Consider the following 24,341-nt stretch of genomic DNA (forward strand, 5'->3'; position numbering starts at 1 on the left):
AGAAACCCTGCCAACCCTCTCAAGTCTTCACATTATCATACGCATCTCTGAATCGCCCGAGTTTCATCTTCTCCATCTCAGTCGACATTGAAGGTTAGAGCTCTACACCTGCGTTCGGTCGTTACTGATTCTGGAATCCTGTCCTCCATTTTCGAGTCTTCCTCGTCAAACCTTCGAGAGTACGACTCTTTCCTGGCAATACCCACGGCCCGAAATTCTCTGGAAAATCCATTCCATCCATGATCTTTCAACCCTTTCCCAGTTGTTCTTACCTCGATAGTATATGGTGATCGGTCACTGGTCACTATTCGCTTTGGCACACCGATCTACATCTTTGTCCCTGGTAACAGAAGATCCGCGATCGCAGAAATGATACGCCCCCAAGGTTGTCACTAAACATAGGCTTGTTCTGTGGAGACGCTGGTTTCCACTAGGTTAAACGGAATATCCAGCGTTATGACGACACACACCCGGGACGCTCGACAGCTTCATGAACGGTCCTCCGAGTTACATCAGGTGACCATCTTTTTGTTATCTCGTCTTAACTTGCGTTTCCAGTAACGATAAGTTCCTTCCCACTGGCTCGCACAACTTCGTGCCCTCAATTTACGACCAACAATCTTCTGTATCGTATACGGAATTGGATGATTTCGAATACACAATGAGTATAATTAAATCCTACATCCAACGAACACAGGGAAGTTTGATTGACGACTAGCATCATCGCAGCAGGCCCAATCAAGATCGACGACGTGAAATATGAAATGGGGCCAAAGGCCTACTCAAACTTGGAACGTGCTCGGACCTCGAAAAAGGCCTTGGCCCTTTGTCAAAGAGGGGAAATGCGATATAAAACCAGTCAGTACTCGGAGTAAGTGGGCCACGGGCATCTGTCAATTTCTCTTCCGTTTAACCCTCTGTTTATTAAGATAAATGAATGGGATGCGAACTCCGCATACTGTATATTCCTGTAGACGGTCTTGAGTTGCATCGTGTCGTCCTGACAGATTCTGACAGGTACCCGGAATCCTCATTCGTCAAACCAACATCAACTAAGCGCAAACACCACAAACGGATGATTATGATTGTAATCGAGTTCCCCAGCTTCTCCGAACTAACGAGCCAAACTTGACAGAACTCTCCATTCGCTCTTCGGGGTCAGGCTGAGTTTCTGAGAACAGACAACTATATCTGGAATAACGCCTTGTTTACCGACGGGATAACTGGGTAGCAGCCTCATGGTGTACTATGTGTATGGTGGATAAAATTCTTTATGCCTTCATCTCTTACGATTCCTACTACCGTGACATAGCTATTGCGGGTTCGTCGTCCACGTTTTGCATTCAGAATGGTACAATGCTAAGTAAGTATGCAAGTACCTTGCAACTCCATCTCAAACAAGTCTCCATATATTGATGCACTACTGATCCGTTCAGTGACAGGACCCGTATATCCGAGTTGAATGACGGTTCGCAACTCCCACGATAAAAGCGTCCCTCGTCGTACTCATCAATCGTTTGGATTGTACTTGCCAAACACTTCCCATTTCACTTGAAACCAGTGCGACTGGGCTATACGGTCAACTCGGCGCTTCTATTAGTAGACCTATTCAACAGGTTTTCCAGGTCCCCACGATGAATTGTATTGAATTTCTGCCCTTTATTTCAGCCGCGTCGTGTAACCTCCGCAGTCATTACATTCAATAAGGACTGTCCGACACCACGCTCAACGTCGATGCACACGAAGGCAACGGGTGGTAAAGCAGGTTACTGTAATTTAATACAATAAGTAACAGTGATACATTGAGATTCTTGGGCATCATTAATGCAGGTATTCGTTATTCTACAGTTTTCTGTCAAGGTATACAATATATAACTCCAAAAACCCTTTCATCCCTGAAGAGGAGAAAAAGAACTACCGATTATGACTGCTTCGGGACCGGTGCATGCTTAGTACGAGGTTTGATCTTGTTCCTCTTCAGGGAAAGAGGCCTATCCTTCCCCCTTAGACGGGAGTAAACCCCACACGCGTTACAAAGCTGTTCACCTGTCTTGCTCCGTCTCCAAACCGAAGTGTTATGCGTATGACAATGGCTACATTCCGGACCTGTACCGTCGCCCGCTGAAGCATCGGAGCTATTATCATCAATATCGGCGTCAATAAGCTCTTGCGGTCGAAGCTTGTTTCTTTGTTGGAGGTATAGACCGCACGCGTTACACAACGGCTGCTGAGTATTCGGATCCCGACGCCATAGAGGTGTCGAAGTCGCGCGACAGTGTGAACATATCTTTGTGGATGGTTTTCCATCAGAGCTCGATTGTCGCGATATCATCTGTTTTGAGAAAGCAGAAGTGGACGGTAGTTGTACGGGGGAGGGGGAAGGCGAAGGGGACGAAATTGAAGAGAGAGGTGAGCATCCCTCGAGGGCGTTACTCTGGATACCAGGCTTCGTTTCGTAGAGATCAATAGTGGGGGGTAGTATGTCATTCCATTGAGCCGAACCAGGGGACTGATCTGCAGCAAACCAATGCGTTGAATGTGAGCGTGAGAGATGGCTGCGTTGTTGGGGAGAGATGGAACAAGAAGAATTATTCTGGACCCAGGAGCTGGACGACGATTTTGGTAAAAGCTGTTGTGGAGAGTTAACGTCGTTCGCGAAAAGTAGATGTTGGTCGGGAGCACACTCATACGAATCTCCTCTTGGGTAGCGAGCAGGATAGCGATCGTGAGTATAATGTTGTGGGTATCCTCGCGCGTAAGATTCCGCCAACATCGAGTGGGTTTGTGTTTGATCTCCCATGGGATGAGACCATCCACCGAAGTTGGTCGAGTCCAGCGGCTGGTCATGATGTCGTTGTGTTTGGAAGGAGGGCTTTATGGAGTAAGGTGAATAGGACGAGTTGTATGAGTCGAGGTTTCCTAGAAGGCGGCGAATGTCAATGGAGGGGAATTTTACTCTGTATAACACGCACCAGAATTCCAGTCATTTGAGGGGTTACCGTTTATGGGCGCGTTCCGAGCATATGGATGTGATTGACCATGACGATCTACATATGGGTACTGTGAGCCTGAGAGTACATCTGTGTGGGCGGCCATGGTGATTTGGGCGGTCTAACTGGAGGTTTTCGGAGATGTCTGCGACTTTATAAGAGCCGACGCGTGATAAAGTAACAACGAAACTTACTTTAAGGTGATGGGGAAAATACGCCGTATCAGGTTCTTAACCGAGAGCCTTAGAGGCGTTTATCGGTAATGATGGTTAGTTGCAAACTAGTTGGATCTGGACTCCCCATCAAGATGCTGTGACCCTAAATAATCATAAAATAATGAAATAAAAGTAAAATCTCCTAAACAAGAATCTTAAACCTGCATTTTAGGTATGCCGAAGCCGTCGGGAAATGAAAGAACTAGAGAAATGGGTCGTGGGGACGTAGATGTCACACAAGCTGTATAGCGGTATTATTATTATTATTACGTATGAAGAACTCCGCTGGAACTAATTGGTTGCCCATCAAATTGAACATGGCTTTTTTGGATCCCTGCCCAGAGAAATCCCGTGCTGTTTTGAGCTTAACTGTCGTAATTGGATCCCGAGGTAAGCATAACACAGCTGGAATACTGAGCCTTTGCAGACGGCAAGAACCGAGATTGAAAGTTGAGCCCGGCGCCCCCATTTTGTAGTACAGAAGGGTCCCGTGGGGATGAGTCAGGCAATACAAAATGTTTGGACCTGATTGATCAATCGATCAAATGCCACGGCTGCAACATTTACAATGTACACCCGATCAAAGCATCCTACTTATAATTATGTACGCGCGTCGTGTAGCGGTCGGCAATTGCGAAGGTTCAGTTTAACCGTGGTCGTTGAGTTTGAGAGCCAGTTGTTATCTTATAACGAATGGTTCTGAGTAGATCGTTTTGTTCGTGTACTTGACGGGTTACTAGTACGAAAATCACCACAGGCCCAACTTACAACAAATGATTCTGAGTAGATCGTTTTGTTCGTGTGCTTGACAGGTTACTAGTACGAAAATCCACAGGCCCAACATCGTTAGTCGATTCCATAATTGCAGCCGGTAGTAAGATGATGTAAATACGCTCCCAACGAGAACAAGATCTCTAAATTACTATACATACAGCATCTGTAAATACTAACCGCCGGATGGAAAACCGCAATGTCCGACCGCCCACAGGATATTGTAGCAGAACAGGTACAGTCACCTCCTGGAAGGAAAAAAGGCGAATTAGGCGTCTCGATCTGTGTCGTAAGCTGTAAAATAAGGTGATGGTGGCAACGATCATCACGGGAGAATATCTTCCGTGCACGAGCCTTCAAAGTCTTGAAATGTTGTTCAATTTGGCAGAGTTCCACGAAATCATTAACTTGCTCAAAGTATTGAAGGCGGTTCCGGCTCACTCACTGCGAGGGGATTCCCAGATCTCCACCGTTGTAGAAGGAAAGCTGATGACGGAATATTATGTATCTCTACGAAAGCGAGTCCGTAGAAATCGTCTGTACTAGGGTCCAGGCCTGACAATCTTACAAGTTTCCGTGTTTCATTTTAGCCGGAAAGTCCGTTATTACTGATTGGATTTAGTAGCGCTGCCATCTATTAAGTAGGCCCGTGATAAATTCATCAAGGAGTTACCACGGGATTTGATAAGAGGTGAGCGGTGAGAGTTTTTATGAATGATGGACCTAGAACCATCTGGGCGAAAATTTAGGGCGCGCAGCAACACTTTATTCCCCACATGGACATGTCCCTTAGAACATTTGAAAGTCACCGTAGCACCTGCAGATCGTGAGCAATCGACACAAAGATTATACAGCCATGTTAGCGAAACCTTTAGAGGATGATATAATTTCTAGAGTATCCGTTTTGGTGCCTGAGGCGGCACTAGGACCAAAATAACTTCCTGAAACTTTGGAGTTAGTATTCTTTAGTAGACTAGAGCGATACAATCTTTTAGTGTTGTGCAAAAAATGGGCGTCGACGGTCAGCGATGTGGCTGTTATAACTATGAAACAGTTCTGTTGGCACTCACTCAACGTGGCATTTACTAGAGATCTTACTAGTATATCGGAATACTAGGGCGTTACATTGGTCCTAATAGTCTTGCCGCGTACCGCCTACTGCCGCAGACACCACAACCGATACTCAAAGAATGTTGACTTGATATTGCGCTTTGAGAATCATACCATCCTCTAAAGATTGCTCCAGGGTTACATCCCAGTGAAAATCGACAATATTCTGGGGAATTCACACCTATTCGGTACCATGTATTATGGCAGATGAATTATTTGCAGCTAGTGCTCCATAATGCGCCCAAAATACTCTGTTCCTCACCCATATATATCCATAACCGGCTAACCAATGTTGACACCAAGTTGACCTTGACTTTGAGGCATCCGCGCTGAACACGGTGCAACATTGGTGAAATATGTGAAGCGGCCGCCTATACAGTAGCCGCCCACATGGCATACACCTGACTTCACCGCATTTAAGTATGTTCTGCTTCTGGCCAGTGGCCGGACTTGCCAAGGGCTTGTTAATGTATAGCTGTACTTTTTTCACTCTTTCCTTTTGAATTAGAGTAGATTAAATTGCTGACTAATTTCCTGGGGGAAATCCCCACCTGAAAGTCATATTGTCTTTGTCATATTCTCATAGCATGTGACATAGAATTATCTTGGAATTATCGCACCTGAGACAATATACTCAACCTTTCTAACCTATTCTCATAACAAGATTATGGCACTGCAACGATTTGTAGCTAGTGCTTTGCACCAGATTGCGCCCAACAAGAACTGTGTAAATCATTCAGTAAATAGCAGTTAATAGCAATGAGAACACTCGGCAAATGAACAACATTTATGACAGCATGCATGAATGAACTCAATGGATGGGCGCATGAACATGTGAAATCAACCAACCCTCCCTACAACAAAACCACAATGCCCTCACTGAGCTGCTCTTGCCTATTCTTGTCTATTCTTTTCACCGAGTTTGTAGCCGCCCACATGAACAAGTGTAAAAAATGTGAACTTAGTGAATTTGGAGCTCAGCATGCTGTTCTGCCACGTGGGAATTTTCAAACATTCTAACTTAAAACCTCCTGAACATGCAACGCGACTCTTCTTCATACCACCACCATCACGCTCAACTTTCGCCCTTTGTCTCAAGTCCAGGCTCATGTTGTCGCCTTAGTTGCTGAACAGGTGTGTAGCCTTGCCTTACACATATTTCTTGTTCTGATATCCCTTCATACCCACCAGGTTACCATGTTTTGAGTTGTCAATCTGTGATTTCTGACTGTAGGTATCGTTGTATCTCTGTTACTAATTTATGCTGATCAGAACCATACATGCACAGTACTAAATGCAAACTCAACCCCTCTGAATGCAGCGGACTTCGTTCTAGTTTGGGTGATTCGTGAGCAGGATGGGCAGTTTATTTAGGGCATAGGTTGGAGGGGGCGGGTACAAGAAAGTATTGGGGGCGACAGTTGGCAGCAGCAATATCGTACGATTAGTGAATTAAATTAATTATGCATGTATTTTACTCGTATAGTTATTCAATGACATGTTTTCATGTTAATCAAGGCAATAGCTAGGATTATGCTTGAACTACCGTTTTCCACCATTGTTAGACCTATCCCAGATATTGACTGGATGTTTTCACCTAAAATCACCAAGAATAGCGGGGAATAGACAAATTAATGATGTGATTTTTACCCGGTGTGATGCACAATTTGTGAGCAATAGGCGGGACAAGGTCGAGCTACCGTTTTCCACCATTGTCAGAGGTATCCTAACTATTGCCACTAAAATTTACCCGACAATTGTAGACAAAGGCCGATAATATTGTCGATTTTCACTGGGGTTACATGACCGTACGCGTATGATTTTTGCGTCGAGTGATCGAGATTTGCAGTTGCTGTGTTGAATTAAAGGTTACACGATGATACATGTCATGCACCCTAAGCTCCACGTGGCTATAAAATGGATTTACCGTATAGTTTCCGTTGTGTTGACGATTTCAGATAAGCGTTCGCGGAGGACGCGGAGGATGATGGGGTCAGCGGAACTAGAGGGTTTGTCGCTCGCCGTCACAGGAACTGACAAGTGACAAAGGTAGGCGTCACGCGTGGCAAAGTCACGTCACGTGTATTTCCTCGTCACCATCCACGACGTCCGCCCTCAACCGGTGCCACGCCCTATAGCCCATTGCTGGCGGCCAACCACCCTCCCTCGACTTCATACTCGCTCTTTTAATCTCCACAATGTCATTCTTAACCAAGCTTTTTCGAAAAGTAGGTCACAACGTCTTCCAAAGTATCGTTTTATATTGATGAGCGTGTTCATTTTTTTGCAGAAAGATGACGAGGACTACGATTCTATTCTATCTAAAATAGCGATGGACATCCAGAAGCGTCAAGTGAAGCTCTCGGAAATTCGCCTTAGAGAACGGAGGGCGACTCTACTGGTGACGTTGTACACGTTGGCAGGCTGGGCGGCGTATGTTGCGTTGTGGTACACGCGTGTCTTGCCTGGGAGATATACTGGTGGGACGGTCCAGAGAGCGGTACGAGGTGTACCTGTTGTATTGGGCCCAATCGTGTGAGTCAGACTCTTCTCAATAATCTGCGGAGCTGCTCACTCTGGCCGTAGCATCCTCTTCATCCGCCGGATCGTACAAATATGGTATACTCGTATTGGCGATGCTGAAGGTGAGCAGTTGATACTTTTGTCTCGCTGTCCTCGTTCTTATAGATCTGCAGAGAAAACACTTCAACAGTTGTTGAAGCAACAACGAGCCAAAGTCGAAGAAATAAAGAAGAAAACCAATTACTATTCAACACGCGATCTCCTTCAACGTTACGATGAACAAAGCTCACCCTCGACTCCACTTCGTCAAAGGACGCCTCAGCAACGAGCACAGGCTGCCACTCCAGCCCAAACACCCCAACAGCCTCGTTTGAATGTGCCCTCGAACGGGCGACTCCAAACTCCACTTTCGACCGGTCTTCAAACACAGTTGTCCCGTAGGCCTCCGTGTGTCACTCTCCATATTCTTGCGCTAATCTTTTTTTCGTTAGCTGTCTTGTCACCTCCTGGGCCACCGCGAAAGCAATGGTTCGACAAGCTCGCGGATGTCGTTCTAGGAGACGAAGACCCCGCACGGTTCGCTTTGATTTGCGAAAAGTGTTTTTCCCATAACGGTCTGGTGAAAGAAAGTGTTTGGGAGGACACTCGTGCGTATTACATTGTTTACTTCCTGACTTACCGGTTTCTCACTTCACCCTAGAATATGTCTGTCCAAATTGCAAACACTTCAATCCTTCCAGACGTTCGAAGAAGCAGGTATCCTCCTTACCGGGCTCATCTTTCCCCTCGCCAGCCTCCATGAGAACCGTACCAGATGCGGGCACCAAGCCTATTCGGAATCCAACGCCACAATCACCCCTAAAGCCCTCGGAGGATCAAGTAGCTGACCGAAGTATGATGGATATGGATGTGGAAGATTCTTAGGCGTAATGGAATGCTCTTACAGCGCGGGTAGGTGAATACGAGGTGTCACTACATTCGATTTATGAACGTAAAATACTTCGGAATCGTAGTCAAGTCGAGCATCTTTCTTGATTGTCAACTTGACATCTGTCAACCGGACTACTACTAGTATACATATGTTGTATTTACGTTTATTATAAGTACTCGTGATTTCTACAATACTGCTCGAATAGTAGATCCACACACAATTTGGAACTTCATGATCAATGGAACTTTCGTCCAACGCTCTGAATATCGAGCCCTCGAAATTCAGTCGATACTATGTTTACCCACGAGGATAGACTCAATACTTCGCAAGATCTCATGCTGTTGTCCCTACATGGATGCGAACATCGGAATGGCACAGTGACCGAGGGCCGGAAACCCAGATTTTATTAGTCGCACGACAAACCTCGCTTGGCACCAATCGAGTGTGGTCTCGCCGCGTTTCGAATCTTCGATGGTACCACGCACCAAGTACTCTTGTAACTGATTACGGAAAAGGTAAAATCGGGGCTGGCAGAATCCTTCAAAGATGATTGTGTATGTACTTAACTACAGTACTGGTGTCTGTAATATCAAACAATTTTAATGCGGTTAAAAGGCACAGGCCTCAAGGGCGATATCTCGAAGTAAAGAACTGAATGTATGTATAAGCATCAGATCTGCAGTGATTACGGTATATATTGTTCGCGCTCGCCTCCTTGATCGTTCAAAAGGTGGGAGCGAGGGAAAATCCAAGAGACGAGGGTGATTGAATTGTTCAATAAAAACTTTTCACAACTCGGCCATTTCAAGATATTCAATGTTCCATCATATTACCGTTCGGCTCGCAAGTTATGAATGTACGTATCCTCGCAACCGGGTGGCGGGAGAACATATTCTACTCTGAGTGCTTTCCTAAAATTGAAGTTCAGGTGGGCTGCTAACAGACTCGAACAATACGAAATCGATTTGTATCTGTATCTTGTATTCCAATGGTATGTACGTTACTTACGATCGGAACTTCCGAATGACAATAGAGCAATCGGGGAGTTTATACATCCTCTCCAGACAACCATAAGAACAGTCTACAGTCATCAGACTATTCCCCTTTTGTTACGAGTATCAGAGCTGTCGAAAGTTTGGTGATTTGGGTATGTGTATAAGTACAAAGAAGCGATGACTCGACATGAGAGGTACAATAAAAACAATCGTTGAAGCGAATCAACGGTCCTGTAGTCCTTTAGTGCGATAGTGTATTCGTAGGACTGAGGTTGTAGAGCGTGGAAGTCGGGATTAAACTTGGGAGTGTCAGAAGGAGTGATCGAAATGAGGGTGATCGATGAAAGGAGAGAAGTACAAAATGATGCAGTATCAGGGTAAAGAATGTCCCACCAGTCTGTGGTTGCCCTTCGAGGGGCCGGTCTCATTTCATCATCACTTCAACGTCGAAGGCTACGGCCGGCAGCCGTAGACAGAAATGTGTATTTGATTCTTTTTGGAAGCCATCGCATGGCGGACTTTAGAGCTTTCTGTTTGCTTTGAGGCCGCGTTGACGTTGTAGCAGCTGCAGAGAACCACAGTCAGCCGAAGCTACGATACAGGTCAAACGATGGGACGTACCTGGAGGAACATACACCGAGATCGTGTCTGAGTCAGAAGTCCCGGATGAAGACTGGCTTTCGGAGGCTTCGTCTATCAGTTGTTCGAGCTCGGCATCGTAAAGATCATAGAATCGGGTGGGTTTGTCGACCATCGAGGGGCTCGCGAGTTCGGGAGAAGATGTCATTGCCATTCGGGCAACGTCATAATTGGGAGTCCATGACATTCTTAAAGAGGATGGATGGATGACGGCCACAGGGGAAGACGGAAATTCAGTCGCAATAAGCCTTTATCAGGGATGAATTAATTATCAGACACTGAGAGAGAGTGCGGTAATTAAACGTACGGAGAAACGGGAGGTCCAATTTCTACTCTGAAGTTGATGTTCTTGCGCCATCTCTGAACATAAGAATGCGTTTTCATATCTCGAGAAGAATCTTCGTCGTCCCGTTCCACGGCCATATGTGCTTCGGTTTGTTGATTAGATGCTCTGTAAGGAACGTCAGGGTTTTCTGATTTTATGAAATGAAGGTAAAGACCTACCCTCCCAACCGTGAACAGAATTCATCGTAAGTAATAGCTTCTTCATTCATGTCGCTGCTTTCAAATACACGGTTGCGAATAACGGCACCACGACGAAATTTCCGTTCACAAATGAATTGAGTAAGACTAGTTTGCGATGAAGATTTGCCAGCTTCATCGTGGTAAGAGTGGAGGTTGGCCATCTGTTATGGGGTTCGGGTGAGAGAGAAGAGGGAAAGTTGGAGAGAATGACTGCCACGCAATGACTTTATTTGCATCCCGGCCATAACCAAAGCTTGGAGAACAATAGCAGGACGAAGACAAAAAGAACAAAGAACAATGAACAATGAAGAAAATACAAAAGCGACATGCACGTGCTGGACCAGCTGATCGGCCCGGCAGCGCCAGACGGAATCTGAAATTTGTGTCACCCGTGACGCCCAGTGAGGTGTCCGTGGGCAGTATCGGACATTATTGGACGTTATCGTTCCAATTCAGTGAACTTTAGAGTTTTTCTGAAAAATTCGGACACATGGTGACAATGACGTCGTAATGTGTCGTACCTTTCTTTTGAATCCGCATCCATCGCACAGAATTCTCCAGTCATGCCCGGGTGAGTAAAAAAACAATCTAACGCCCTTTCTAAGTACAGTGGGCAGCCGCCAAAACTTTGTCTAAGTTCAAACCATAGTCTGTGCGTGGGAATAGCAGGTCTTTCCAAACCCTTTGCCCTAACCAACGTGCCGCGCAACTCTTCCTCATACCACCACCTTCTTCCATTCGCTTCTTGTCTGTTTCCTTTCCCCTCTCTTAAGATCCCCTGGGATTCTTGGGAGAAGACTAGCAAGATGGTAACTGGGAACTATGAACAAGGTGAATGTTCTTTGATAGAAACAAAACCGTGTGTCTTCGACTCTCAAGATGCACCGCTTCATGCTAACAACTTCTGTAGATTTCGGGATAGTTGGCTGCGCAGATAGGTATGAATTTCTTCGTTCAGCTGTGGTGCATAAGTTTAGCGGTTGAAGCGTATAAGGCGAGGATATTCCAGAGTCGGCGGCCGTTTGTTATCCTGGTGAGTGATCATTTTCTTTTTTGTTGGTGGGTTGCCCAGCGCTGACTTGTTTGTCGTCTACTCCACAACAGATGGATGTTTTGATGCCGTTCTTCATGCGCCTACTTGTGTGTCCACACGCTCCTTATGGCTTCGCCGGTCCAACCCTTCCCTCGCATGGGCTCCCTCCCTGTGTTCCCTGTTCCTCCATTCTCCATTCCGTCTCCCTAATCTATGCATTCCCACCTATCTGTCTATTTTCGCCCTACTCTGTACGCTGTTGTCGTGGTTGATGGAATAGACTGGGGATGGCAAAACGGAGATGATGCAGAGCAGGGTTCCAATCAAATCGTATAAATCTGTTTTGTTTATGATAGCATCTGATAATTCAGACAACATTAGAAAAAATTGAAAAAATTGTGAATTTATGGGTGAAAAATTAGTACAGAAAGCTGAGTCCGATACTGTCGTACAACGTCTGATAAGGTCGGATAGGGTCCTTAACCAGACCAACATTCAGGTTTTTTCCGACTTCAGTGAACCGTATCAGACATTATCGGGACAAGCACTCGAAGTCAAAGACCGCCCGATAATGTCCGATAATGTCCGGGGAAACCTCATTGGGCGTGACGCGTGGCAATCCATTCCATCAACCATTCAAGCGTCTTTTCTGACAGTCAACTTGCTCAAAGACTACACGGGTTTCTTTAACTCCAAACATACGGGCATTCTCTACGATCCCGATTCTCGACGCCTTTCATTCACAATCGATTCACAAATTCCGTCCCTCCGACGACCTTTCTTTCTCCACCTGCTATTCACAAGCTTTGCTTTCTTCGCCGTTGCTGCTATTGATGGTAGCAATCCACTTGCTGTTCCCCTCGGTAGGAATCGATGACACAGCACAAGTTGAACCCCTGCAGGATCTCGTCGAAAAGCTCGCCATCACCTGATATCAAAATTGGGCGATAAACCTTCAGCCACTCAACAAGGTTTCTGGCTTACGTGCCTTTGGCTTTTCAGCCAGGAGAAATCACACCGCTTCTGGCAAAACGGAGAGACTATAGTTGGCGAGAGATCTCGCGGCGACAGCTGGTGAGATCGTCCGACCTCAGACATGAGGCTCTTGGTTCCGGTAGTACCGCTGCTCGAAGTGACCTGATCCATCCAAATCGCTGATAGGTAAGCTAACGTATCCAAAACGTCAACCCGTTACAGCCTTTGATTGATGCAAACGATGTCAGATTCCTTTCGTGGCCGCTAGGCATTCTTGACCGACTATAACCCGGATCCATTATTTTTAGTGAGTCCTTCGCTAGACAATGGAGACCGTGTCCGTCGTCCTGCAAATTCCAAGAACTGGCCGGGCGACAGAAGTGTACTTATGTTATTTACGTCTTTTATTATTCCTAGTTTCACGCACCCGAGTGATGTGGTTGTTGAATAACAGCCATGTTACCTCGCAACGATACAATCTGGGTAGCTTTACCTCAAAGTTCAAATGCGAGGCGCCTGTACAGTTATGGTCCAACTTGCTTTGACAATCTCATAAGGTCTGTCACTCGTAGATGGCTCTGCGGAACCGTTTTCCTGTACTGATGCTCTGGTTTGCGCGTCATTCCACCTGATTTGATCTAAGTAGGACATCTCTCTGGGTACTCTCCGGAATAGAACGTTGTTCGTATACTCTCGTTATACATCAAAAAGCGGTAATTCGCAGCTGCCAGTTGTCAAGGTTTCATAGCCACAACGGGAAGCGGGTGCGTGCGTGCGCTGATCTCGAGTTGAACGCTACCAAGTATCATTACTTATGAACTGCGCTCAAGACCACTTCAAGGCTTTTGAATCTGTAACGTAGGTCCCTCCCGATCTTGAGCTCATCAGAACTTGAAGGCTTGCAAGTGCCCAGGATACAACGATATGAAGACGGCCAAGTGTGGACAAGGCGCCTGATGACATCGAATCAAGTGAGGTGAGCTCGGATGGCCTTGTTCCCAACCTGCTGAAGACGAGCATATAGTTCTGGGCGGATAGACTGACCTGTCGTAAACAAGCCGCTCACTATCAACCTCCTTTTCAGGTGATTTGTCCTCTATCAATACGGTTCATTTGGTTTCTGGCCAAAGCAAACCCGCTGTGCAAAGTTGGCAGTACGTCCAATTATTCCTTTCCCATCTCCTCGCCCACATACAGTTCACGCACGTTCACTTCTAAACAGCACAGCTTCGTTGCCGACAGACTCAGAGGCAGGAACGTTCTTGCGAGGATCGGAAACTTGTTTGGAGGTCAGGGCTCACTGGATCATCATGCATCACCGGCCGCTAGAGCCCAGCACACTATTAACTTCGTGAAGTGTTTGGAATCCCTCGCGTTTCCTAGCCGTCCGTTCTGGACGAAGCTTTCCGCCAAGAGCTTATTTAGTAACGTTCATAATGCTACATCATTTCGGACCGTGGATGCGTCCCTTCAATCAGTTCGCTAACCTGAACTCGATCAGGCCAGTCTCCGATAATGGCCAGATCTTAACCAGTGTTAGACCAGATTGTCGCCTATATAGACCGCTTAGTGAAGGCACATCTTAGTATACAATTAAAAATCCTCGTACCCAAGCGCTATGAAGTCCTCGCGAGTCCTTTCGCGACTGTTGAACAACGCAAGCATAGTCTAGCGCGATGAGATTTTTCAGTGTGAACCAGTGATTCGGAATGGAAGGCGACAGTTGGGCCCACGTACAACACTGTAGTTGTAGGGCCGGATATTACCAGAACCGTAGTTTGGAAGGAGTGGTTCTGGGGCCTATGACAAGCCCGAGCGGGGATTATGATTAGCGTCCGGTCTCTTTACAGACACTAGAGATCAGATTGAAGCTTTCACCATTTCAACGTCAGATTCAGTAGATTTCTGATCACGATAGACATGTTGAAGGACATAATCATCTAGCGGGGAAATAGAAATAGGTTAAGTATGGTTCAGAGGCAAGAATTTTAAAGAAATAAACGTACGAATTAGTAGTCTGCTTGAGCTATTCATCACGCTCGCGATGTTCTTCAGAATCGTAACAGCATCTGAGTCGGGCCAGTCGTGGATGATGTAGCCCATCTGGCGTGGCCCGGATGTGATGAAGTAGCGATCTTTCAAAAATTAAGAGCGAACTCACAAAATACACATCTTGCCCTGGTACCAGTGATTCCTTCAAAAAATTCACGGGAACAAAGCCAACGTTCCCGTCCGGATGCTCCGCCGTCCAGACCTTGCAAAGTGTTTACCTTCGTGAGTAAAAAAGAACAAGTTGGGCATCATCGGGAATGAATCTACCGTCCTTGCGTGCTTGAGCGGTTCAGGCAAGTCCTGAAGAACAACTCCGAACTTGTTGCTATAGGATTTGGAGAGTTTAAGTGCGATAGCCCCAGGTCCCGAACCAACGTCACAAAACGTTAAGGAGTGTTTCCCAGAAGCGAGAGATGACTCCAACAACTCTTTCCAAGGATACACTGAAGATTTAGTCTGTAAAGAGCTGATGGAACAAAAAGGAAACGGACTCGGCACACCTTGTACTACACCATCCGAGGAACCAACAATAGTACTCAATCCCTTCATGGCTCGTTGCAAGAGGTGTTCAATCCGAAAATTTTACATATGAGGTTCCTACATAGACATAAGGACCCCTGGACCCCCCACACCAGAAAAGCGAAAAATTATTTCGAGCTTAATTGACTACTGAAGGTAGCTAAATCAGGATGTAGATACACTCAAGTGAAATATGATTTGATATCCAGCCAATCAAACCATTCAAAATTGTACCCGATATTATCCTATTCAATATTGATTTCAGACAAACAGACAGGGAAATTGATTAGGAAACTATCTATCTGGCCAAAAAGGAGACTAATTTTCTTTAAATCACCTCCCATTTTGGGTAAAGCGAAATGCCGGATTTTAATTGTGCAGAATGCCGGACTGATTTTCTCCAGCCAACGTTAGTGCGGAAAAATCAGTACGGCATTTAAGTCAGGCGAAATCCGGCATTTTGCCTCAGCCAAGATGGGAAATGATTTGCAGAAAACTTGCCTGCTTTTCGGCCAAAGAGATAGTTTTCTAATCAATTTTCCTGTTTGTCCATCTGAAATCAATACTGAACAGGATAATATCAGGTACAATTTCGAATAGTTTGATTGGCCAGATATCAAATCATATTTCATTTTGTTGTGATAGTATCCGTAGGTCCAGCAATCACCGCGATCACCCCTATCTTTCTGCATTTTTACTGAAGAGAAACGCCTAGATGGTTGGAAAAACTGGCCAACTTTTAAACGAGAAGTTGTGCTTCAGATAGGAGCAAAAGGTCTTCTAGGATACCTTAACAACGACATTCAACGTCCCAAGTCCACCCCTTCCCCCATGCCCGCTATCATTGTTACCAATACCGATACACGGCAACCCCAGGAGACTACTATACCAACACAGCAGTCTCCCGCAACTCTCGTACCGCCACAGGTCACGCCGTTGTGGAGCACTAAACCTTCGCCCGAAGAATGGGATGCGAGAGACCGATATGTCGCATCGGTAATCATTTCCAACACGATTGATCCTGTTGGAGTCAGGATCGACGAACATCAAGACACATGGTACATATAGCGAGAGCTCTGCAAGGATTTTGATCAGAAGTCCGAGCAACTTATATCGATTCGAGAGAAATGCCTATGTACCAAAAGAATGGAGGATACTGAGAGCTTTGAAGACCACATTATGGCTATGCAGAACCTGTGGAAAGATGCCCGATATGTAGGAGCAGCTATTACCAATACTCAATTCCGGTCTATCATCCTCGACTCATTCCCAGAAGAATGGGACGACGTCACCACAAACGTCAGCGGTACCTCCAGCGCTGATGCTATCAATCACCTCGAGGCCGTTTGGGTGAAGCGAGAAGAACACCGTCGAGAACGCACAAACGATACAGCCAAGGTTAAGGCCCTTGCCGCAGCCACCTCGACCAAGTCCCTCACCAGCAAACCTGTATGTGAAATATGCTGTAGGAAGGGACAACAAAAGCGAGGTGCTGGGCTAAAGGAGGAGGAATGGAGGGAAAAGCACCTACTGGGTGGAAATTCCCAAAAGGATTAGACCCGAAGGAACTGACTAACGCTGCGTCAGTATCCACCTCTAGCTCAAACAATTCAGCCGTCAGCCCGCAGCCTGCCATTAGTGCTGCTGTCTCTTCTCCAGCCAATACCTATGCTCTCAGTGCAAACAGCATGACCGAGAGTATGTCACCAATTCCCCATATACGACTGCCGCCCCCTGATGCATACAATCCTAGCGATGACTTCACACACCCTGCCATTCTAGAAGGCATGGTGAACGTCAGTCAGCGGGAAAGAGGGGAAGGTGTAGACATACCGCTGTTACTCGTAGACAAAACCCTATGCTACCTATATGTCTCCCACAATATATCGGTGTCCCCATCGACCAGGACGATACTAGATTCAGGGGCGTCAGACCATTGCTGGAGAAACTGAAGTGATTTTACAATGTACCGAGAGACAAGAGGCAGAGGACAGACAGCCCAATTGGGACCATCAGGCGAGTTCCCCATACCTGGCATTGGAGAAGTACCTCTATGGTCAAAGAATCCGAAGCAAATCACACTGTCAAATGTCAAACATACACCTACATTTACCAACAATCTCCTGTCCATGCCAACACTAGACATTGAAGGATACCATGGAAAGTGGGGTAATGGCCAGATTACAATTTGCAGACCTAAAAGCGAAGAGATATTGCTAAGTGCCGAACTCCAGGGAAGAATGTACGGGATAACTAACATACCTGAAACGGAAGCGAGATACTCATGTTCACTTGACAAGCCAGTCGGGATAATGACCTGGCATAGAAGGTGGGCGCACAATGGCACACAACGAATCCTGCGGTTAGCATCGAAAAATCTGGTTGACGGCTTACACATTACAACAAAGGAGCAAATAGGAATGTGTGAGGACTGCCTATATGGAAAAGCGACAAGACGGCCATTCGACAAGAAGGTGACTCACGAAATGGAGGTGCTGGAAAGAATCCACATGGACCTATGGGGACCATCTAGAACGCAAAGTCTGGGAAAGAAATCGTGGTTACTACTATGCACTGATGGAAGATCATCATACCGCATCCCATACTTCCTCGCTAATAAGGAAGCGGTGACTATACTCGATGCGTTCAGGCAGTATGAGATAATGGCTGAACGACAAACCGGAAAAAGGGTAAAAGTTATTCGGATTGATGGTGGTGGCGAGCTAGACAACCAATTGATGGAGGGACACTGTCGCGAGAAGGGTATCTTGATTGAAAGGATAACACCATACTTGTTGTCAGCAAACAGAATGGCAGAACGAGCAAACTGGACAGTTATAGAAGGCACACGTACCATGCTAGAAGACGCCAGGTTACCACCATTTCTCTGGGCCGAAATGACCTCTACATTCTGCTACGTAGACAACTTCATGCCATCCAAGCGATTCCCCGATGACGTACCCGCACAACTTTGGACAAATAAAAGACAGGATGTCTCCCATTTGAGGCCAGTTGGCTGCAACGCATGGGCAAAGTTACCAGCAAGGCATAATGATGGGAAGTTGGGGAAACAAGCAATAAAGGGGAAAATGTTGGGTTACCTGGGAAGAAGAGGCTACCGTCTTTGGATACCAGAAACATGTTCCATTATGGAATCTTGGGAGGTTCGGTTCGAAGAGGGAACGCCACATCAGACGTTACCTATTGCCGAGGACAAAGCTACTGATGATGGTGATGCCGACGTAGGCATCCCCATTGATTCTATCCCCAACATCACTGACGAGCGAGTCTCGACTGCAAGAACAGCCCGCAGAACCAAGTGAATCTACCAATACACACCATAATCCGGCAGGTCAAGAACCAGGTCTGATAGAAGAAATAGGACGGCCACGACGTGGAACCAAACAGTTGAGATCTATGAAGGAGATGACTGAGACGTTAGAAAGAGAAAGGGTAGCAAAGGAATCGAAATCAGATTGGGCCACCAATACGAAACGTCCGAGGAACCCAACAGACAGAATGCATGCAATGATCATTAACAGCCCGTGGGCATTCACATCCACAAATAGTGAACATTGGATTCCCGGGGGACACAAAGAGGCGATGAAATGGCCCGAATTATGGGGACCACCAGAGTGGACAGAATATGATACGCTAATGGAGAAGGGATGTTGGGAACTTGTTGAGTTGCCACCCAGAGCGAAATTAGTTGGTGGTCGATGGACATACGCAATTAAGTGGAACACGAAGGGTGAAGTGGTGAAAAGAAAGGCAAGATGGGTCGCACAAGGTTTCACACAGATTTTCGGGATTGATTATGACAAGACTTATGGGGCAGTGGTATGGATGGAATCTGTTCGGATGACAATCGCCATGTGCGTAGCGATGGGACTCAAAACGTTCCAGATCGACTTCAAAGGAGTGTACCTTAACAGTCCCATCAAACATGATGTATACATGCGACAGCCTGAAGGTTTCAAGGTCCCTGGCAAAGAACATCTAGTCTGTAAACTGAAAAAGGTGCTTTATGGAATGAAACAGGGTGCACACGAGTGGTTCAAGACACTGTCAAACTCATACAACGAACTGAACTACTATCAATCGCGCGCAGATCCATGTGTTCGAGTTAGACAAGTCGAAGGGGAATACACCATCACGAATACATATACTGACGATGTATTTGGAGGTTCAGAGAGCACACAGGGCAGGGACAGAGCAAGGAAGGAATTGGGAGAGAAATATGAGGCGAGCGACGCAAATAATGGGATACTCCTGGGCGTAGCGATTGAGCCGCGCACAGACGGGGGAATATGCCTCACACAAAAGACGTACATTGAAAGAATGCTACGACATTTTGATCTATGGGAACACAAACCTCGTGGAACGCCCTTACCCCCTGGAATTGTACTGTCCGAATCACCGAACCCACTACCAGAAGAAGAACGAAAGTTCATGTTGAACAAACCATATCATGAATTATTGGGTTCGATCCAATGGGCCCAGATCTGTACCCGACCGGACCTATCATTCGCAGTAAACCTGTTGGCGAGATTCCAAGGAAATTCGGGGGAATCCCATTGGAAAGCTCTAGTACATGTAGCAGAGTACCTCAGAGGGACGTTGGGATACAAGATCCATTACAAACGTGGAGGGAGCTTGACACCCGTTGGGTGGGTAGATGCAGACTGGGGCAGATGCAGAGATACAAGGAAGTCGACCTCAGGCTACGTCTTTTTCATGGCCGGAGCACCAGTATCGTGGGGTTCAAAACGACAGGCATCCGTAGCACTTTCAACCGTCGAATCAGAGTATATCGCACTGGCGAGAGCGAGCCAGCAAGCGGTATGGATGGCATCATGGCTGTCGGAAGTGGGAATGAAGATCGACAGACCTATACAACTTCACAGCGATAATGAGGGGTCACAGAGCCTGACGGAGAATTCAAAGAACCATGGACTGGTCAAACATATTGATATGAGGCACCACCACATCCGGGAAAAAGTGGCGAGACGTCAAGTTGCCATTACGGATGTGGATACTGGGGAAAATATAGCGGAGGTATTTACCAAACCTCTAGGTGGACCTCAACATAAGAAACCTGTTTCAATAATACTGGACACTACGGAGTAAGGGGGGTGTTGTGATAGTATCCGTAGGTCCAGTGATCACCGCAATCACCCCTATCTTTCTGCATTTCATACCATATACTTCCGTTCACTTTTACCTTATATTCATCGCACTCATTCAGGGGCCACCTCAGTTGTCGTTACGAACACTGAGGTGAGCCCCACAATTTACTTGTACCTTCATACTCACTTACTTCTTTCTACTTAGTCTACTATCATAACAGGTAGTATATATTTACCTTAGTTGTCATTACGAACACTGAGTCTACTATCATAACACATTTGAGCATATCTACATCCTGATTTAGCTACCTTCAGTAGTCAATTAAGCTCGAAATAATTTTTCGCTTTTCTGGTGTGCCCCCCCCCCCCCCCCCCCTGCACCTTCCTAATATGGAAATTTTTGATTACCAAATGCCCGGCAAGACCAATTTTCCACGTTATATTCCGATATTTGACGTGTCATTCTCACTTTCTCCTCTGCTTTGCTGCCTCTTTGTGACATCTATCATCACAAAAATACTTTTCTATGGGCTTGCCAGCTAGACCACAGCCGCACAGGTGATACTATAAAGAGCAGATAAGGTAGACAGCCTTCAAAAGTATCAATAATCCACATATGATGGAGATAGTACCTTTTTTTTTGCCTTTGCTATATGTATGCATGAAGAAAAAAAAAGATTGTTTGTTTCAGTCTGATCAATAAGACTTGATGCAGAAATTTGAGCAAATTTTGATAGCTAAATAAGGAAATTTTACTGCCACAACTGGGGAAAAGTGCATTTCCTTTTAAAAACAATAATTTGGATCCAAACACACTGATTTGAGACAGTATCACATCATTTTGGGGGTGCATGCACCTTTCAAACATAAGGCCCTCCAGGCCCCCCCCCCCCCTCCCCCTACCCCATGTCTCGGAATTTGCCAGTGAACACCTCTTGGCTCGTTGAAAATGCTACAACCAATGATATAATGTTTCGAGAAGAAAAGCAAAGTTTTGGCCAGTACCTTTATTGAGTATGGCTAGATGCATAGGGTCAGCAAAACTTTAGGATTTATATCCGGAATCTTACTACATTTGACTGGATCCAATCAAAATACGAAGCATTCTCCATCTCGTTCCTGATCAGATACGAAAAACTGCTTCTGTTGACTGCCATGCTGGATGCATATTTGGGATGAACCAGCGCCTCAGGTAGCATGGAGGCGCCCTGGAGGATGTCTCCTGAGTAGATCAAAATGGTTGAAGATATCGGATTGGACGATAGTAATGGGAGTGACATGCGGTTGTTCGCGTAAACGCCCTTAGATACTTTGACATATGTTATTAGCTCAGAAACACCCTTGAGTTGACAGAAGAAGCATCACCTGGTTGAGCTTTTCCAGGTCAGCTTTATTCTTCATCTTAGTAACAACATCGTCTATGTGCATTCCTTTGGCGCCATCTGGAGCAGTGGCTTCAATGATATCGGCTATCCCTTCCTCAACAACAAGCTTGAGGCAGGGTACCTCGTATGGCATGGAGCGCTAAGAGGTAACAGATAGATGGATAGATTAGTCGGTAAGGTTGAACATTAACAAAGCAATTCTAAACAAAAGTCATACATTGAGTAGCGTGTGCATTGGCTGAGCAAGAGTACTGCATAACTGCTCACATGCAGCTTCAAGTGTCTGTATAGCCCTTCTTAACGCAAGGGCTCCAGCTTCATTGTCCAACGGATGGGATTCCAAGGAGTTGGGGGTAGGAATTCCATGACCGGTCTTCTCATACTCTGACATGGCTGCTTGGGTTGACGAGGATATGAGGCTTAGGAGGGCCTCAATTTGCGTGCGAGCACTCGCATTCGAAGTCATACTGTTTTTGATGGGTGTTCAATGAGATGGAATGGTAGGTTTCGATTCTATGTTGATGTGCGAAGCATTATCGATATTATCTTTCGAATTGTGCCATTCGATTCATTTGAAAGCTGAGCATGGTATCTCAATTGAAGGTCGTGTGACGACGGCATTAACGAATGAAGGGATGTGGGTGTGGACTGCTACATACATGCGAACCCATGACGGGCATGCGCCATGCGCCATGCTCTCTAAAGTGCATGGAGGTTTGCAACGCAATAAAAGTATACTCTGGACGTTTCTGGTTCGACACCGTTCCGCTGGAAGTACACTCATTCACTGGCTACTGTCATCAGTCCAAGAGGAGGAAGTATGCGTAAGTGACAGGTGATGGGAATTTTGAACTTCATCCCTAATAACTTAGAGTCAGTGAAGGCCGGGCCCAGAGTTTAAGCGTCTCCTTGAACCTCACCTCCATGTGCATGCGTTAAGTACTCCGAAAGTGGACAAGATAGGCTCCTTGCTTCCGCTCAGGAGAGGACTAAGGGAGAAAGAAGAAGTGTAGAGCAAGGGTGAGAGGTATCTCTCATAGAATAGGATAACTCTTGCTCTATCACTGTTTTGTATGTCTAGCTTTATCTCAGTTTAGTGGGTCGCTGGAACTTTTTTTGGGACACGTGAAGGGCGTTCTGGGAAAGAAAAAGCCCCCAACGTGGGCTAGGGCCTAACCTGAAGCTTGAAGGCCGAGCTCAGGTGCCAAAAAGTGGAGAGATCTGGATGGCAGCTGTGGGCCCCAGCACTAAAGGAGAAAGAGCTACTTGTAAAAAGGCTGGAGAAAGCGGCGCGGTGAAGAGTGCGCGATGGAGAGAAAGAATGAACGACGCGCAGTCAAAGCATCGATTTCTCACCGTTCGCTATCTTATCCACTGATAAGATCCCTTTCTCTCGGGCATACCGTAGATACCGTACAGTCCGGAGCAAATTATACCATATATGGTAGTATTAACACATGATGCCGGATATGCCGTTACGCAACGTCCATCTCGCCAACATTATCCTTCCGAAATACCCACAAATTCTTGTTGCTCAAACCATTCAACATAGGCCATCATGGAACAAACCCAGAAGAGACCATGCGAAATATTACCCAAATTACGAGTCGTCTACGGAACTCAAATTGCCCTCGCATTCCTCGTCGAGGAGAATTGTTTCAAAAAACACCCGTCATACATTCGCCTCAAAGAACAATACAACGCCGAGGAAAACGAGAAGAATTTATCTTGAGTTATGTGGTCTTCCTTTCGAAACGAGGTTCAGCGGGCGGGGGTACGTATGGAAGAAAGCCAAGATGGGTTTGGTTTGGGCATATCGGGGCAAGCCCGCGCTGTCATTCTCGCCCACAATGCATCGCTTGAAGATAGGCAGTTGCCATCAACCGACCTGGTGGATGCCATTAAGCTATCTTTAGGGATTTCCTCTGACCCTCAATAATATAAGTTGGATGAGATGACGAAGTACTGAACATTGTGGGTTTTTTACTCCCTAATCATGCCATTCACAGGAATCTAACTCTCGTTCCAGTTCCAGTTCTCATCTCATGTCTCCTCCTAAGTTTTCATCAGTGTGTTACAGTCAGTAATGGGGTGCTCGGAATCATGATGTACGGAGGATTATTATTTACTTCGGGCCGTACATGTGTGTAGGGTCAATATTCAATATTCAACATTCGTTACCCCTCGGGATATTCTTCATAATCCTTTCTGAAGCTCCACTCTTTGAGGCATCATTGTGCTCCCCGTCCTCGGTGTTGCGCTCACGGTGGCAACGTTACAAGCACTCTCTCGCCACTACTAGATTTAGCACCGAACTTCCTAGGCCTTTCTCCCATTTCGCTTGATACCCATGTGCATCACTGTTATCGCTTGCAATGTTCTTGTCGCAAGTGTCGTCGGACGTGTTGCTCTTGTTCTCATGAGTGATTCGGGGAGAAGTCCGTCGCCATTGCTTGGCCGTTACCATCCACTCATGGCATGCACACTTGCATCGCTGGCCTCGCCGGACAGACATTCTCGATTTTTTCTCTGTGTCGACATTACAAATG

General features: G+C 46.1%; 6 protein-coding genes across 6 annotated transcripts; 1 reads left to right on the top strand and 5 right to left on the bottom strand.

Annotated features, from left to right (window-relative positions):
• Positions 1-1,752: 1,752 nt before the first annotated feature.
• Positions 1,753-3,190, bottom strand: E1B28_008127 (uncharacterized protein). The gene is made up of 3 exons (XM_043152913.1): positions 3,185-3,190; positions 2,973-3,135; positions 1,753-2,919 (listed from the first exon to the last, which is right to left on the bottom strand). Exons 2-3 carry the CDS (start codon positions 3,094-3,096, stop codon positions 1,922-1,924), a joined length of 1,122 nt encoding a protein of 373 aa, XP_043008196.1. The 5' UTR covers positions 3,097-3,135; positions 3,185-3,190; the 3' UTR covers positions 1,753-1,921.
• A 3,970-nt stretch (positions 3,191-7,160) lies between these two features.
• On the top strand, positions 7,161-8,801 carry E1B28_008128 (uncharacterized protein). Its single transcript, XM_043152914.1, has 6 exons — positions 7,161-7,314; positions 7,377-7,621; positions 7,673-7,731; positions 7,783-8,046; positions 8,101-8,256; positions 8,310-8,801. The coding sequence occupies exons 1-6, from the start codon at positions 7,285-7,287 to the stop codon at positions 8,531-8,533; spliced, it is 978 nt and encodes a 325-aa protein (XP_043008197.1). The 5' UTR covers positions 7,161-7,284; the 3' UTR covers positions 8,534-8,801.
• Positions 8,802-9,630: 829 nt separating this feature from the next.
• On the bottom strand, positions 9,631-9,963 carry E1B28_008129 (uncharacterized protein; the record flags this gene model as incomplete). Its single annotated transcript, XM_043152915.1, has 1 exon — positions 9,631-9,963. One exon carries the CDS (start codon positions 9,961-9,963, stop codon positions 9,631-9,633), a length of 333 nt encoding a protein of 110 aa, XP_043008198.1.
• A 12-nt stretch (positions 9,964-9,975) lies between these two features.
• On the bottom strand, positions 9,976-10,860 carry E1B28_008130 (uncharacterized protein; the record flags this gene model as incomplete). The annotated part of the gene is made up of 4 exons (XM_043152916.1): positions 9,976-10,100; positions 10,157-10,422; positions 10,482-10,625; positions 10,679-10,860. 4 exons carry the CDS (start codon positions 10,858-10,860, stop codon positions 9,976-9,978), a joined length of 717 nt encoding a protein of 238 aa, XP_043008199.1.
• Positions 10,861-14,300: 3,440 nt separating this feature from the next.
• E1B28_008131 (uncharacterized protein) lies at positions 14,301-15,308 on the bottom strand (the record flags this gene model as incomplete). Its single annotated transcript, XM_043152917.1, has 7 exons — positions 14,301-14,375; positions 14,445-14,507; positions 14,586-14,647; positions 14,714-14,810; positions 14,869-14,961; positions 15,027-15,202; positions 15,260-15,308. 7 exons carry the CDS (start codon positions 15,306-15,308, stop codon positions 14,301-14,303), a joined length of 615 nt encoding a protein of 204 aa, XP_043008200.1.
• A 6,151-nt stretch (positions 15,309-21,459) lies between these two features.
• On the bottom strand, positions 21,460-22,258 carry E1B28_008132 (uncharacterized protein; the record flags this gene model as incomplete). Its single annotated transcript, XM_043152918.1, has 3 exons — positions 21,460-21,708; positions 21,773-21,931; positions 22,010-22,258. 3 exons carry the CDS (start codon positions 22,256-22,258, stop codon positions 21,460-21,462), a joined length of 657 nt encoding a protein of 218 aa, XP_043008201.1.
• Positions 22,259-24,341: the final 2,083 nt, after the last annotated feature.

The sequence above is a fragment of the Marasmius oreades genome, chromosome 5 (genome assembly GCF_018924745.1).
Source record: "Marasmius oreades isolate 03SP1 chromosome 5, whole genome shotgun sequence".
Lineage (NCBI taxonomy): Eukaryota > Fungi > Basidiomycota > Agaricomycetes > Agaricales > Marasmiaceae > Marasmius > Marasmius oreades.